This window comes from Heloderma suspectum, chromosome 16, assembly GCF_057233095.1.
Source record: "Heloderma suspectum isolate Gila_16-S chromosome 16, 16-S_ref, whole genome shotgun sequence".
NCBI classification, from domain to species: domain Eukaryota; kingdom Metazoa; phylum Chordata; class Lepidosauria; order Squamata; family Helodermatidae; genus Heloderma; species Heloderma suspectum.
In genome coordinates this window covers 6,918,365-6,935,309 of record NC_139473.1, presented here as the reverse complement: position 1 = coordinate 6,935,309, position 16,945 = coordinate 6,918,365, and the positions used below count along the sequence as shown (strand labels likewise).

At 48.4% G+C, this 16,945-nt stretch overlaps 1 protein-coding gene across 2 annotated transcripts in view; it reads left to right on the top strand.

The window, feature by feature from the left end:
• PPM1D (protein phosphatase, Mg2+/Mn2+ dependent 1D) overlaps positions 1-16,945 on the top strand; it is a 43,084-nt gene that overhangs the window by 13,991 nt on the left and 12,148 nt on the right. For both annotated transcript variants that reach the window (XM_084822842.1, XM_084822843.1), the window contains exons 4-5: positions 13,036-13,226; positions 13,996-14,238. In XM_084822842.1, the coding sequence (XP_084678968.1) occupies positions 13,036-13,226; positions 13,996-14,238 (434 nt within the window). The remainder of the gene's footprint in view (positions 1-13,035; positions 13,227-13,995; positions 14,239-16,945) is intronic.

Below are 16,945 nucleotides of genomic sequence, written 5' to 3'. Positions count from 1 at the left end.
AGTAAGTACTTTCCCCCGTAGGAGGTAACAGGTTCACTTACGTGCCACGAAGTAATGAGGAATGGGAAACCACAGTTCGAAGCGGGCTTCCCCGTTCTCGTTTTGGAGGGCAAGTGCTAGCGATAGTTTCGCCGATCGGGACAAACCGAGGACTGCACGAAGTTGTGCACTAGAAGTGAAGTTGCGCATCGGAGGAGTGAAGAGAGGGCGCAACGATCATCTGAGTTGAGCCCTTGTGTCCAAACAAAGAGCATTGCGGTAACACCTCTCTGTTGGATGCCCTTGGCCTTTAAAGTCTTAAATGTCTTGGATGGTCTCCCCAATGCAGTATCCTCTCAATGTGTTGGATTGCATGCTGGCTGGGGATAATGGGCATTGCAGTCCAACACATTGGAAGGGCGCCAGGCGGGGGGAAGGCTAGTCTAGGACGTGGTAGGGCCTCATCGGGGGTGACACCCAAGCAGTTATCCATTTAAAAATGCTCCTTCTTTCCAGCAGGCTTGTAAAGTTTCATTTTTATTGCTGCACAGCTTCTGCTGGTTTTTTGGCCACCGCGTTTGCTTTTCATTGTTGCTTTTAACTTGTCCTTTTCCAAAACATCAGTAACCACACAAAACCAAACCCCTCCCCTTTGTACTTTCTAATGTCATGAAGCCTCTGTGAGTGAGCGTGCTCTGTGAGCAGAACAGCGGGGTGCGAATAATATTACATTTATAAGATCTGGCAACATTGACTGGAATCCTGCGTTTGCTCCCACTGGTGAGAGAGCAGAGCTCTACTTAACAGATCCTTCTAAGAGTGGAATGGGGAAGTGATGTTCAGCAATTTCCCACTCCTCTCTGTAGTTCTTGTGCCTCCAGAAATCTGCTGTAGACGGTTGGGGGAACGTCTGGATCAGTAGAGGGTAATAACTAGTGACAATTGCCTTCCCCCCCTTCCGCTGGCTCCCGGTTGGATCTTTTGCTCAGTCCTGTCCGTGAACAGACGGGTTCCTTCTGTTCCCAGATGTTTAGTTAGGATCTGCGCCATCGTTTGCACCCGAACCCCAGGACCTGTGCCTCTCTGCTCTTTGGTTTCTTCCCCTGCCCCCCGGACACGTTGAAAACTGGCCGAGTTACCATTTGGCTTCGTTTGGCAACCTTTCAGCGCCTGCCTGGTCTCTCTGGAAAGACAGAACAACTACTCTTGTGTGCGCTGCTCTTGCGGCTGCAGAGGGGAGGAAGCCCAGCTGCTTCTGCCCTCCCATTTCTGGGGCTCAGGTGGCAAACAAGCTCTCTCGGTTGGGGGAAAAGGCACTGTGCTCCATTTGGGGGTGGCAAGCTGTCCCTGTGCGTGACCCGCCACTGTTTTCGAAACCATTTGGTTGTCAGCATGGCTTCAGGCTGTACTGGCCGAGTCCCAGCGTTGCTGCTTTTATTGGTGTTCCATCATCCTACATAGCAAGGGAAAGTGCCAGTCCATACACAATCCAGTCTCTGCCGAGGGAGCGCAACGGCCGCTTCCGCCCTCAGCAGGAAAAAGGTTCCCTCCCTCTCGTCTCCGCTGCCTGGCAGCACTCTCCGGATTTTCAGGATGGGGTCTTTCTCGGCCCTAACTGGAGACTCCTGCATGCAAAGCTGGTGCGTTACCCGGTGAGCTATGGCTTTTCCCCGTGATGGAACGTTGGTGTATGATAAGTAGATGAAATAGTAAGGAAACTGGATAGGTTCTCTCCTATGGGGATGATGATGATTGAAAATTGCTGTAGGGAATCCCCATGTAAAATGTGCTTCTTAACTTAAAGAAAATTGAAAATTGCTGAAAATTGAAAATTGCTGAAAATTGAAAATTACTGTAGGAAATCCCCATGTAAAATGTGCTTCTTAACTTAAAGAATGGCTTTGTGCTATGTGAGCGAGGTTGAGGCTCACGCGCTCTTCCCTTTCCGCACGTAGTTAAGGTCATGTCTGACCCTGGAAGGGTTCAAAACCAGGGCGGCCTTCCCCAGTCCAGCACTTCCAGATTGGTCACGCTGGCTGGGTTGATGGGAGTTGTAGTCCAACACATATTGGAGGGCGTCTGGTTGTGAAAGGCCACATGAAATAGGGGTTTCACATGAAACAGGAAGTCAGGGAGGAGAACCGGAGCGTGTCTGCGTGTGTTGTTGTGGGGGGGAACGGAGCGTGTACTGGGACCTGCTCAAATTTGTCTTATCCCCTTTAGAAACATCTAAGATGAGAAGCGTGCATTAATAAGTTCATGGAGGAAAATGTCCATCAGTGGCTGTTGGTCGTGATGGCTACCCTTCATGTTCAGACGCCGTCTACCGTTGAATACTAATTGCTGAGGACCAATGAATGTGGCGGGCTGCTGCTTTCATGCTTCAGCATCCCGGGGGGATCTAGTTGGCCACTCTGGGATGCTGGACTAGGTAGGCCAGGCACACTGAACTTCTTTCTACCCGAGGGCCAAATTCCATTTCAGAGAAGCTCTTTGGCCACGTTCCAGGTGTGGGCGGGGCTGAAAGCAAAAGGGGCGCCCCCCCAATACTTCGAACGCCAAAAATACCAGCATATGTTAGCTTAAAGCTCTTGACTGCCAGACTTAGGAGAGGCATTTCAGCCTTTTATAATGGGGGAAAAACGTCACAAAAGCCCGTAAGCCACTAAATGATCGGCCTTTTGGGGGAAGGGGAGTAGCTGTCTGGGGAACTTCAGAAGTGTACAGATTTCAAGGGCAAACTGTGTTCTTATTTGTGTTTAGGGTTTGGGAAGTGTGCATTTGGTACGTTTGCACTGAGATGCGAACTGGACAGATTTCTCGCCCATTCCTACTCAAGGCTCACCCAGTGAGCTTCACGGCTCGGAAGGGATTCGAACCTGGGTCTCCCTGCTCTTAGTGTGGCACTCTATTCTCTATGACACAGAGACAGACAATGAGGTGGGGAATATGGACTAGAGCAGGGCCCCCCAGTCTTTTTGGATGGGGCTCATTTGGAATGTTGCGGGTATTGTGGGCTCTCTCACAATATGGCTGCCTTGGGAGGGCCTGTAAATTTACAAAATGGCTGCCATACCCATTTCCCAGAAGGCAAAATGATGAGAGGCTCAGAGATAAGTACCACGGCCAAGAAACTTGAGGTGGGGTTTGAGCCCCAAATCACATTTTTGTCCCACGTGGGGGCCAGAGTTCTTATTGGAAATAAAGATAACGTTGGAAGCCACCATTTCATCTTTCAGCATGACAGCCTCATAGTTAATTGTTTTTGGTTAAAAAATATCTAAAGAAAGTAAAAGAAAAAAGAGGGGCAGGGAACCTGATGGGTGCCAAGAGAGGTATCCACAGACATGACCACACTGGAGACCTCCTGTCCCCCGGGCTACAGGCTCATGTTTTACTTGTCATGCACATGCCAGGCCTAGCTGGTGCTGTAGAGAAATTTCTTCTTTCTCCTGCGCATTATATGCTCATTTCCCCCCTTCCCCCACATGATGCACTCAGTTCCCCCCCCCTTCCCCACATAATCTTTAAACATAAAGATTATGTTTGCACATAATCTTCCTCCCGGGGTGCCCGGAGTAATATGTGCAGGCTTGTGTTCGTGCCCATAGGAAATCGTTTTAATGGGCGGGGGGTGGGGGGGAAGCCTAAAACGGCAAGGCGGGCCTCAACTGCGCATGGCTTAGGAACACCATTGTCAGAAGTGCGCACAGCAAAAAATGGCTTCCCCCGGTGCCTATTGTAAGGAAATGAAAGCCAGATGGACACTAGCAGATGGTTAGTGTTTTAATTATACACTTTGTCGAGTTAAGTTAACCCTTCCCTCCTCTCCAGTTTGTTGTCGTCATTGGGATATGTACGGCCGCCGTTATTGCCTGGGAATTAGAGATCCTCCTGGATTCTGGTCACAGCTGCTGATCTCCAATTAGTGCTGAGCCAAAGGGAGTGTGTGTATTTTACAAACAGTTCTATTCCGTGCGAAATGAGCCTTTACTTCCCAACAGAGCTTTTTTCTCCGACTTTAGTGAAAGCGTTTGCCAGGGGCCGATGCCCCTCGCTCAGGATGCACATTCTGTCACACTTAATGTGTTGCAGAAGAACAGGCTCCGTGTGTGGAAGGACGTTCGAATGGGGAACTTCAGGGTTGCGTGATCTGCCTTGGTTTTTACTGTAACCCCAAAGTCCACCAACCAAAGCCGGGTGCACAATGGCGGCCTGGGGTGGAGCAGAGCAAGTTCCCTCCATGAGCTGTATACTCGGATGACTTGTGCACGAATCTGCATTGGTGTTTCTACAGGATGGACAAATGTATGGACGTAAGCTAGTCTGTCGGTACGGCTGTGCCCGTTTTACAGGTGGGATGGCTGAGGGTCAAGGACAGCGGCTTGTCCAAGGACAGCGGCTTGCACCTCACCCCCAGCGGCTCCTGGGGAGGTGTGGAATTGTGGGATAGCTTTCTGGTGTAGAAGTAAGTGCCAGTTATACGAACCAGTAGCAGGGTTTAGCTGCTGCAATCTGCTGGTTAAAAAAGTCCTGCGTTTACCTTCGAGGCTGCTTTCACTGTGGCTGTGGTTGCAAGTGGAAAGGTGTGGATTGGGCAGCTTTTGCAGGATGTGTGCGCGTCTTCCTTCCCGCGCCCACATACCCCGAGGTCTGAGGCGTAGATCTTGGAGCTGTGGGAAACCTGTATCCTGGCAGTATATGTGGAAATCTGCTCTTTCGTTAATGTTTTTATTTTATGAATTATATTGTTGTAAGCCGCCTTGGGAGGGATCCTCCCCTGAAGGACAGCCTAGAAAGATTTTAAATAAATAAAGGTGCAATCCTTTGCATGTTTAGACAGAAAAAAGGCCTACAACTCCCAGCATGTCCCAGCCAGCATGGCTCAATTGCACCCTTAATAAATAACTGTCAAGGAGATGTCTAGGTGAGAACTTGGGCCATGCTAGTTTTCTACATGTAGGGATTTGTGTGATTTTTTTTTTTTGTATGGAGGGGCATTCGATCATGGGAGCCCCCACCTGAAGTGGTATAGCCCAGACACTGGTTTGCCACCTCAGCAAGGACTAGGCAGAAGCTGCGTTTCTGAAATTCACCCCAGCCCGGGCCTCCTCCCAGGATTTATCCATACATAAAAAGGACTTTCTGTCCTCGTGTTGTGTGTATACCTTCCTGCTAAAGCTATTCCTCACCATTTCTTGGACTCTCTCTCCCCACATCCATCCCTGCCCGAAATTGCTTTTCTCCCCCTCCGCCTGTCACTGGAAACTAATGCGCTGCAGAACGTACTTGAATGTAATCGAAAGCAGAATGAGCAGCGGCTGTTTCTGAGTGGGGATTTGGGCCTGTGCTGCCTCGTTCTGAATTCATGTTGCTCTCCCTTGGACACACGTGGATCTGTTTACCTTGCCGGAAATATCTCTTTTTCTTTCTCCTTTTTTTGCCCCCTTCCTCCCCATTTAGGGGCCCTCTGGATTTGGTGTGTGTGCGTTTCCTTATTCTTTACCTGAAGAGATTTTTCTTTCTTGCTGTTCCACAACAAGCAAGAAGGAGCCTCTTTGCCAGCTGCATCCACTTTTCTTCAGCCTCTTATTTCCGTCAGGCCGCCATTTCTAAGTAACGTTTGCGACTCTTTTCCCATCGCTGACAATGTGCCCCAACTCGGTGGAGAAATTATTTATTTATTGCATTTCTATCCTGCTCTTCTTTTGACATTCTGTCCCCTCCATTTAATCCTGAACAACAACCATGTGAGGTAGGTTAGGCTGAGGAAGAGAGAGCGAAGAAAGGGTGACTGGTCTGCAGTCACCCAGTAGGCTTCATGGCTGAGTGGAGATTCGAACCTAGGTCTCACCAGTCCTAGTCTGACATTCCTACCCAATACACCACACTGGGCTTTCTTTCCAGTTACCTTATCTTATTGTTTCCCTCACAGGGTTGTTGTTGATGCCAGTGGCTGCTGGGAGGGGTGGCCAACAAGCACAGCCCTGCTCCCCCCTCACACATCTGGTTCTAGTCAAGCCTTCTCCCTGACACACTAGCTTTCTGTGCGGGGGGAATGTTTTTGCATGGGGGAACATTCAGCCCTGTGAGTCTCTTCCTCCAGTTTCAAGTGGTACAGCCCAGGGAGAAGTTCTCAGTCACCAGTGCCTTTATTGTCCTGTCAACTTGCCTGACCTGATAAATCGGTTGGTGATGCAAGCCGCGGTGTGTTTTGTGCTGGGGTTGGGGAAACGCCAGTAGCATACCCTGACCTAGGAAAACCCCATCAAATGTGTGTTTATGCGCTGTCAAAATGGCAGCTCTGGTGAGTCACGTATATTAACGGCGGAATGTTGTCGCGAGTGAGACGTCTGCTGTTTTCCCCCTAGAACCCCTGAAATCCACCAACTGGAGTAAAAGACAAATGCTTAAAATGAAATAATTCTGAGCCCGGGAATTTCTTTTGAGGACTGAGTGGAGCTCGCAGTCTTTGCACACCAAACCCCACTCTTGGTTACCCCACGCTTTCTTCCTTTCAGTGGTATGAGTGGGGTAGGGGGGGAATCAGTGCCAGCTCCAGGTTTTTGAGGGTCATTGAGCAATCCCTCTATGTCCCCTTCCCCTCTATCTACCTCCTCACCCCCATTGTTACCTGCTGCCCTTGCTTCTCCTCCTCTTCCTCATCATGGCTTCTGCTTGCTTGCTGGACAGGTAGAGAGCCAGGGAGGAAGCAGGCCGTTGTCTGGGCCAGAGCAAGAGGAAGGCGAACGAGCAGGTTGCAACGGTGAAGAAGAGGAGCAACTCCAAGGGGCTCTTGTCAGTGGGTCCCTGTTGGGGTGTGGGCCCTGAGCAGATGCCCAACCATGCCTACCTTAAATGCCATCCCTGGGGGTGACATATTGTGCTGTTATAAAATTGGGAGTCTGAAATCCTTGCTCGTCTACTGCAAATCTCCCAGAGATCTGCCGGCCGATCCCGATTTACCTTCTGTCCATCCTTGCACAATGTTGTTGGCATGGCTGGTCTTAGAAAATGCATCTAGTTTCAATCTTTCTTTATTGAATTCCTTCATGGGTTTGGCCCCTGTGCCAAGTGTTCCAAAGACGGGAGGGCAGTTGGAAGGCAGTTCTCGGCCGCCCCCTCTGCTGTGCCAGTTCACGTTACTGCACCAGCACATAAAGATTTGCGGCATGGTTTGGCCACACAGGAGGGGGAAAATGCCTTTGGAATAGCCTCCCCCAATGTGATAGAATCATAGAATAGTAGGGTTAGAAGGGGCCTGTAAGACCATCGAGTCCATCCCCCTGCTCAGTGCAGGAATCCAAGTTAGAGCATCCCTGACAAGTGGCTGTCCAGCTTCATAGAATCATAGAATAGTAGGGTTGGAAGGGGCCTGTAAGACCATCAACCCCTTGCTCAGGGCAGGAATCCAAGTCACACCATCCCTGACAGCTGTCCAGACTCATCTTGAATGCCCTCCAGACATCTGTGATTACAACTTCCATCATCCCCAGCCAGCCTGGAGGACACCAATGAGGAAGAGTCTGCTTTGAAACATGTCTCCAGTTGCTTCCAACCCTCCCTTGCTTTTTATGACCTCCGTAAACCAGAGTGGCTTTCTTATTTTCCACCAGACTTTAATTTTCTTTTAGCCCTGCTTTTCTTTCCTGAACTCTAGAACAGCGTTCCCCAACCTGGTATCCTCCAGGATGTTTGGGATTACACCTCTCACTATCCTTGACCATTGGGCACGCTGGCTGGAGCTGCTGGGAGTTGTAGTCCAAAAGGTCTGAAGGCTGCTCTAGAATAAAGGGAACTTCTGTTGTATGTGTTCTCTTTCTTTCTCTCCTTGTCTTGTCTTTCTTTCTTTCTCTCTCTCTCTCTCTCTCTTTCCCTAGTGAGACTCGAGCACTTCCAACCCTCCCACTGAAGGCAATTAAAATGACATGCACTTGGCTGCCTCCCATTCTCCAAATGAGCTCCTTGCCAGTAAAATGACAGGTGGAGACTTAATTGCAGGTGGATATGCTTATGAATTCTTCAGTCGTGCCCCAATCCGCACCTTGATAGAATTGTTTAACCTGTTATGTATGTCACTCCCTCTAATAATGAACTTAGGCGGGTGAGCGCTGACTCCTTCTAAGAGCGAACGCAGTGCCCCTGTGCCAGCAGGACTGGAACCAAAACAGCACCGAGAAACAAGAAGGAGGTACCAGCATGCTTTGGGGAATCCCGAGGTTTGCAGAAGTACCAAAAAAAAATCTTTACAAAATAAGACCTAGGAGGGCAAAACAAACAAACAGCCCAATGGGGGCTAAGTACTCTCCGAAGCCATGGAATGTTTAATGCTGGGGAGGTGGAGGAAAAGGGGACAGGGAAAGGAATGGAGTAACCTGGAAAAAAAGAGAAATAAGAGAAGGGAAGAGCTGCAAATTTTGCACACAAATATCAGTGCTATAACAAAATAATTTCTAAAACATAGCTAAAAATGCACAAACCATTTTGTAACTTGGTGGTGATATATTTTAGTCTGCCCCGATGACCCTTGCACATTATTGTGAAATGTGTTCAATTCTTGTTCGCTAATAGACTTTTTGTCCTGCATTTTTAGCTGTGTTTTATAAATTACTTTTATTGTGTGTAATTTGCGTGTAAAATTTGCAGTTCTTTCCTGGTATCTTACTTCTCATTGGTTTCAGCTGGCCAGGAAATGATCTGTCTGGCTTGACCTTTTGTATCCGGGATGAGAGCGTGGCTGGCTGAAAGGAACCCTGAACAAGAGGGCTCCTGCTAGGACGTGAGAATATGATGCAACATTTTGTTGCAGGTGGCATCAAACTTGTGTGTGTCTCTGTGTATGAATGTATCTCTATTTGTACGTAAAAATTGCCATTGTAAATATGCTGCAACATTTTGTTGCAGGTGGCATCAAACTTGTGTGTGTCTCTGTGTATGAATGTATCTCTATTTGTACGTAAAAATTGCCATTGTAAATATGCTGCAACATTTTGTTGCAGGTGGCATCAAACTTGTGTGTGTCTCTGTGTATGAATGTATCTCTATTTGTACATAAAAATTGCCATTGTAAATAGCCACCGTGGCAAAGAAGTGTGATATTTTACCTCGAACGCAGCTTGGCCACATAGAACTTTGGGATCCTGAGGCTGTGATCCAGTTAACCCTTGTAGTGATGGTGTACAAGCGATTCCGGCGTTGTCCGTTTTTGCTGGTGCTGCCAGTAAAATCTGCAGCCACGTGGTTTGCCCTCTGCACAGCTGCGAGAATGTTTTCAAGTCCTCTTCCCATGTGGGTTTGCCAAGCAGAGTGGGAGGTACCCGTGCCAAAAACTACCTTGGTGACAGTTTTTCCCCTGTATGATCAAGAGGGCGGGTGCATGGAAGGCGCATGCAAATGTTTTTACGGCTGTCTTCTGGGGCAACATCATAACGGTCTGATCCTTGCTTCTGGCCTGATCAGTGCTTTGTAGGATGAGATGGCGCATAAACGCCCTGGCAAGATTACGTCACCACAGTGTCGCATCCCGCACTGGAGCTTGAGTTCCACAGATAAGATGCTGTGGAGGCAACATTCCTCTGTGGCCAAAAATGGTGTTCAACAGCAGGCAGGCTTGTTCCTGGCTTTATTGCGGCTGCAGCTTGACCCGTCCTTGTTGGATGCATGAAATTTTATCCTGGTTATCCGAAAACGTGGGTACAGAAAGAAGACTGTGTGTGTGTGTATTTACTGGAATTATAAACCTCGTCTGCACAAACAACGGACCGTGTCTTATGACCTGTTCTGGAAATCTTAACAGTTCAGACTGCTGATGTGGGGTGTATCACAGAATTGAAATGTTCTCCCATGGGGGAAAAACACCTCCCTGCATTTAGTAAATTAGCATGTCAGGGGAAAGGGGGGGAAGCACCTCCCTGCATTTAGTAAACTAGCATGTCTGAGGAAAGGCTTCTCGATGAGCTTTCCCCATGAAATGCTAGCTTTCCACATGGAAAAATATGTGTATACAGACAGTTAAACATGCATTTATTGTGTTCCGTGCAACCCTGCCTCTAAGGAGCTCAGGACAGCCTGCATGTTTTCTCCACCCCTTCCCCATTTTATCCTCACAACAGCCCTGCGAGGTAAGTTAGGCTGAAAGTGACTGGCCCAAGTTCACCAGGGGAGCTGCATGGTTGCCAGGAGGCGGGTGTGGCTGTCTCATGTGGTCAGCCACTGAACTGCAGGTTGCAGCTCCTCAATGAAGTACCCGTGCGGCCTGGACTGACCCCGCCCACCCAGGTTGATGATTGGATCCCTCTGGACAGGAAGCATAATAAAAGGGCTTCCTGCTCCAGCTGAGTCTTGCCTGAGCCATAAGGTCTCGCTGAGCTCAGGCTCCTGTATCTTTTAATTATTCTTTGGTCTTGACTCTTGGCTTCATCCCGTGGTTCCTGGCTCCCTACTCCTGGCTCCCCTCAGACTGCTGCTCACAGCCCAGCCCTGACCCTGGTTGAAAGGGGATTTGAACCTGGGTCTCCCAGCTCTTTGTCTAACCACTACCTCACATCAGCTCACTGCGTAGCAGATTTCCTCCCACTGCCGCCGCCGCCGTCACTGCGGGGAGCCCAAAGTGGCGCAGGCCACGAACAAGTTTCTACCACGTGGCAATGGGAGCTTGGTGGCAAATCCTGGTGTCATAAGGACCTGGCGGCACCTGTGTTTGCTAGCCCGCCCTGAGTATTTTTCTCAGGTCTGTTGTAAGCTGCTTCAGCCTTCTTGTGCTGACTGGCAGACAGACAGTGCTTGCCGTCTCCCAGATGAACAGGCTTTTAATAAAACACTACACTATCTGGTGTAGTGGTTTGAGTGCTGGACTGGGACTCGTGAGACCCGGGTTCTAGTCCCCACTTGGCCATGAAGCTCATTGGGTGTCTTTGGGCCAGTCCCTGACTCTCAGCCTAACCTACCTCACAGGGTTGTTGTTGTGAGGATGAAATGGAGAGGAGGAAGAGCATGCAAGCCACTTTGGGATCCTGACAAGATGAAAAAAGGCTGGATATAAATGTAATAATAAATAAATAAATACATACATACATACATAGGGTTTTTAACATAAGTACGTGTCCTTCTTTGTTTTGTCCACTGCAGTGGAGATCAATTGGCTCTTGAACAAGGACCGACACGAGGTGTCTCTGCTGTAGTTAATCCTTACCTTTCTTTATTTCTAAAATGTATAAGCTTCCTTTCATCCACAAGGGACCCCGTGGCTGTGTACTTCACATTAAAAGCAAACAAACAAATCCAATATAAGAACTACATAATTACACGTTAAGAGACAACTTAAAACAGCAACTCTTCAGCCAGCCAGTCAAACAAAAATACAAGAATAAGTTCAGTTTAAAAATAAACGCAATTTAAAATTTTAAAATACTAAAATGTCAAACCGCTTGGGCAAAAAGAAATGTTTTAATTTGGTGCTGAAAATAAAACGGAAAGTGCTGATTATATCTCCTTTGTGAGGGCATTCCAAAGTTCTTGCCACATTCACGAGAACAGTGTTGGTTGGATGGGAGATAATGCTGAGATTCTTATTCTAGAAAAGAAAAGAAAAGAACATGCATTCGTTCCTTATTTATTTCTTTATTTTTAAGTGGGCTTTGCTTTGCAGGGGTTATGAAGCAGACAGGTGGGTATTTTGAGCAGAGCAAGAATTCCCTGTCTTGGTTGGGGTCTCGACCTTTGAGATTTGAAGATTCTTCTTTTTAAAGAATGCAGATATTTAGTTGCAGGATGCCTTTTTTTAACTGTTAAGACGTGATTTTTTCCCCTTCCCCATAAGCTTCCTGTTTGGCAGGGCTGGGGAGTCTTTTCCAGCCCAGGGCCAAATTCCATTTCAGAGAAGTTCTTGGGGGCCATATTCCGGTGGTGGGAGGGGCAAAAGGGATGGAGCCAAAAGTACCAGCATATTTTAGCTTAAAGCACTTATTGCCAGTCACTAAGCCTTAGGAAAAGTATTTCAACCTTTGAGAATGGGGAAGATAGAGCACAAACGCTGGGAAACTACCCAGTGATCAGTGGTTTGGGGGAAAGAGGGGGTGCGGCCAGAAGAAAAGGGGTGGGGCCCTCTGGGGAACCTTGGTGGGCTGTATTTGAGCCTTAGACAGGCTGGATTTGGACTTCAGGCAGGCCAGATTAGGCATGTGGTGACCAGTGTTCTTAGGAGGGAATCTGCTTTTAGCTGTTATTACATGGATGATTTTTTTTAAAAAACCTAAAGATCAGTTCATACAATAGGGAGAGCTTTATCTACACTTTACCACTTTTAGGCTGCACGTATGTGGGGGATTGCCTATTGAATTCTGCCCCCAGGAAAACACACCCACACCTGCCTTTACCTAGAAAGCTAGCACATCAGGGACAAAGCTAGTCTGAACCCTTTTGTCCCTGAGAGTCTTGTTTTCAAAGTGCAGGGTGTTTCATTCGGAGGAAAATATTGGGATCCCCTCACACAAGCCTGAAGTGGGGCAGCACAGAATGAAGAGTTTTGACCATTTGATTCTGTGGCTCAGTTTATCTGATCAGTAAAGTTGAATATGGTAAATGTTTTCTTGGACTGTCCCACTTCAGGCTGTGGGAAGTGTTGGTTGGCTTTATATTTGAATGGTTCCCTCTTACAATAAACTCCTTGTACATAGAAAAACCAGATGTTGGGGAGAAAGCTGGGTGGAACTATCCTTCCTGACCTGCTAGTTTTCTGCCTGTAGGGAGGGAGGCGTTCTTTTCCCATGAAGGGGCATTCAGACATGCTGTCCCTGTCCTTGCAGCCTGAAACGTGTTCGCCCAGACAAAGCTGCTGTTCAGACGTGTTTTGAGAGAGATGCAGTGAACAGCTTTCAAAGGCCCCGTCCTGCAGTGTTGCATTTGATAACCTGTTTGTTTCTTAAATAAATAAAAACCTGTTCGTTTCTTAAATAAATAAAAACCTGTTTGTTTCTTAAATAAATAAAAATCTGTTTGTTTCTTAAATAAATAAAAGTCTGCCTGCTTGTGTTTTGCCTGGTGCCCTTCTCAATCCAGGTGATCTGTGGAGCTATGACTTCTACAGCGGCGAGTTCATCGTGTCTCCTGAGCCGGACACAAGTGTGCACACGCTAGATCCTCAGAAGCACAAATATATAATCCTGGGCAGCGATGGACTCTGGAACATGATCCCACCTCAAGAAGCCATTTCCATGTGCCAGGACCATGAAGAGAAAAAGTATTTTATGGTGAGTGGGAGCTCTGTTGAACTTGGATCAATAGGACTCCCCCGCCCCATGTGGGTGGGGTATGCGGATCATGCCGTTTTGGCCACATAAGGATCCACACTCAGAGAATGAGTTGCCAGTCTGAAGGCTGAATTCCATTTCAGAAACGCTCGGGGTGGGTGAGTATTCCAGTCTTGGGCATGGCCAAATACCAAAAATGCCAGGATATTTCAGCTTAAAGCCCTTGCTGTCAGTAACTTGGGGAACGTGGGGGGCGGGGAGGGTTAGACACAATCTTGGAGGAGAAGGCTATTAGTCAATGGCTACTAATCCTGAGGACAATATGCTACCTATACCAGAGGCAGTATGTCTACATACACCAGATGCTGGGGAACATTGGCAGGAGGGTGCTGTCGCACCCATGTCCTGCGTGTGGGTTCCTGGTCGAAAGCTGGCTGGACACTGTGTAAACAGAATGCTGGATGAGATGGACCCTTGGTCTGATCCAGCGTGGCTCTGCTTATGTTCTTAACTAAGCCTTAGGAAAGGCATGTCCACCTTTTAGAATGCGCAAAAGCCGGGAAATCTTCAGCGATCGGTGCTTGGGGGAAAGGGGGGTTGGGCCAGGGGAAGGGGAAGGGAGCATCGCCATATGAGGAACCCAGATTGGGAAACCAGATTGGGAAACCAGGTGGGCCAGATGTGCCCCGCAGGCCTGAGGTTTGGCACCCGCGGGCGACAGGATGGTGATTTTTTCTCCTCTTCTCCCCCCGCCCCGCCGAAACCAAAGGGAGAGCACCAACAGTCTTTGGCCAAAATGCTGGTGAACCGAGCGCTGGGCCGGTGGAGGCAGCGCATGCTTCGGGCTGACAATACCAGCGCCATCGTGATCAGCATCTCTTCGGGCCGGAGCAGTAGGAGCAGCCTGGACAGCGAGGAGGAGCTGTGCTTCAACCTGGCGGAAGGCCCGGCCTATAGCAGCCCCGGAATGTGGACGATGACGCCTTCGTGCTGCTCCACTCTGCCGGTCAAGGTAAAACCAATGCCAACGGGCGTCAACAAGCCGATGTTAGAATATTGTCGCTGCCGGATCAGTGGGTAGCGGTTCAGACAGGGGCTGCAGTTTGGACATAGATTTAAGGTAAAAGTCTGCGCAAGCCTTCTCAACCTGGTTCCCTCAAGATAGGTCAGACTGCAACTCCCATCACCCTTAGCTGATGGGAGCTGTAGTCTGGCACATCTGGAGGGCCCGAGTAGGTGAAGGCTGCTGTCAGGTTTCCCTTTTGCCCCTGCTGTAAACCTCAGAACCCAAATCAAAACACAGACAAAAGGCTTCAATTCTCGGGCTTTTACTGCACTACTTCAATGGGTCATTCAGGTGCAAAATAGTCAGTGACTTACAGTCTACGAAAGAAACGCCTTCAGGGAGTTCAAATGAAAGCTATGAAAGTTGCCCACCATTTGAAGAAAAGGTGGTCTACTGTCCTAACTTAAGGGCTGGGGGGAAGATCTCCCTCTCCTGCCATCTCTCCCTTGGCCCTGCGTCTGCACCTGGCGTCTAAGAATTCAGGTTCTCCGACCCCCGCCTCCCCCTGTTCGCTGTCTCTCACAGGGGTGTGCGAAGAGGGGCCCTCTCTGTCCAGCTCGGCCTCTGAAGCCTGGGAAACTTCCTCCCCCACGTTTTGCAGCTCTTCCTCAGAAGCTGAACTGCTCCGCCACTCTCTCTGCTCAGAGGCGACCCCGACAGTTGGTCTAGAGCAGAGATGTGAAGACCTGGAGAAAAAGCGGGTGGAAAACCCAGAAAAATTAGGGGGAAAATTGGGCGGGTGGGGAACAGTTTTTCCCCCCGAATCTTTCTGGTTGCATTCCGCTTCTCCCCCCAAGCTTTCACACCTCTCGGCGAGAGTGGTGCCCAAGCCAAGCTCTGGTCCTGAAGGGAATGCTGCCGCTGGCCCTGCAGTTGTGTGGTGCAAGAGCTCTCTGTGCCTGGCCTTATTTATCCATCACAGTCATGTCCTGCTTTTTTCCCTCTTGCAAGGCACCCGGGATGGCTCACGTGGTTACAAGGGGGTTTACGGATTGCCGTTGGCCTTGGCACTTAGCGCAGCAGCTAACGCGGGCATCGGCCTGGGCTTGCCAATCAGGACTGGTGTGCGGCTGAGCCCGTTTGGTTTTGAATGGGGCTGAAGGGGTTGGCTCCGGCAGCCAAGAACCTCTTGAGCCAGCGTGGTGGTACAAAGGGCTCTTTCGCTTCCTCCTTCCCAGGGGGAATAGCAACAGAGACTTTGGGGGAGATTCGATCTTTCTTTATGGACTTTGACTATTCAGAAGCCTTTTACTTATGCATCCATTTGCACGGGAGAATGTGGGTGATTATTGACCGCATCCATATCCCGCCCTTTTTCCTCTTGCAAGGAACCCAAGGCGGCTTGCATTATCCTCCTCCTCTCCATTTCATCCTTACAACAACAATCCTGTGCGGACTGAGAATCTGTGACTGGCCAAAAGTCACCCAGTGAGCTTCCATGGCTGAGTGGGGACTAGAACCCAGATCTCCTGGCTCCTAGTCCGACACTCTCGCCACTACACCACACTGGCTGTCATTGGGTGATAATAAAGGGAACGGGGTCATTACAGTCAGGAGATTTTCTTGAATATGAGAAGGTCTTCTGGGGAGGGCACATAGAGCCCGTGGACTGACCTGTCAGTATGGGGTTGAATCCAGATTTATGCTAGATCAGATAGGACTTCTCAATTCACATTTATCCCTTCCATGGCTACCAGATACTGCATTTCTCCAATTATTGTAAAACCTGTCTCTCCTAAGCAGGACATGGAAGAGACAGGAAACATCTCTGATTGTTTCTCCCCAACTCCTTCTGAGCAAAGAAATGCTTCTCCTAAATTGAGAAGTTCTATTTTTCTCTTCCATGGCTAACAGATATCAAATTTCTCCAATTATTGAAAGCCATTTGTGCTAAGCGGCTGTCCCTGCACCTTGTGGAAAGGCATCTTGCACCGGCTGCCTATACGTTTCTAATCCCAATTCAAGGTGCTATTTTTGACTTACAAAGCCTTACATGGCTCAGGGCTGCAATTCCTAACGGAATGCCTCTCCTGGTGTGAACCTGCTTATGCACTATAATCACCATCGGAGGCCCTCCTCCGAGGGAGGCTTGGAGGTTTGCAACAAAGGAGGGGCTCAAAGTGGTCCCCCGCTTACGGAGCACCCTTTCCCAGCGAAGTCTGCCTGGCACCAACTTTCCTCTAGTCCCAGGCATTTCATAACATTTGATAAGGTTTCTATTTCGTCCTGGGATTGTTATTGTTGATTACGCAGTTTAGTTGCCACCACAGAAAAGGCCCTCTTCTTTTGTAGATATTAAATGTACTTCTCTTATGGAAGCCATACAGAGGAAGGCCTCTTCTTCTGGTGATCTTAATGGATTAGCAGGAGGAGATACTTCTGCGATGATATTATTATTATTATTATTATTATTATTATTATTATTATTATTATTATTATTAATATATCCTGCCTTTTACCCATTACTGGGACTCAAGGCGGCTTTACAACAATAAAAACCTGTACAGCTACAACATATAAATAGAAATATACAAAAGTTAAATATTTTTATATTTATTTATAAATATAGTATTTATTTATAGATATTTAGGCCCCAAGCCATTTAGCTGAGGGCATGGGTGGTGTAAGGGTGAAACCACTTACTCACAAGTAT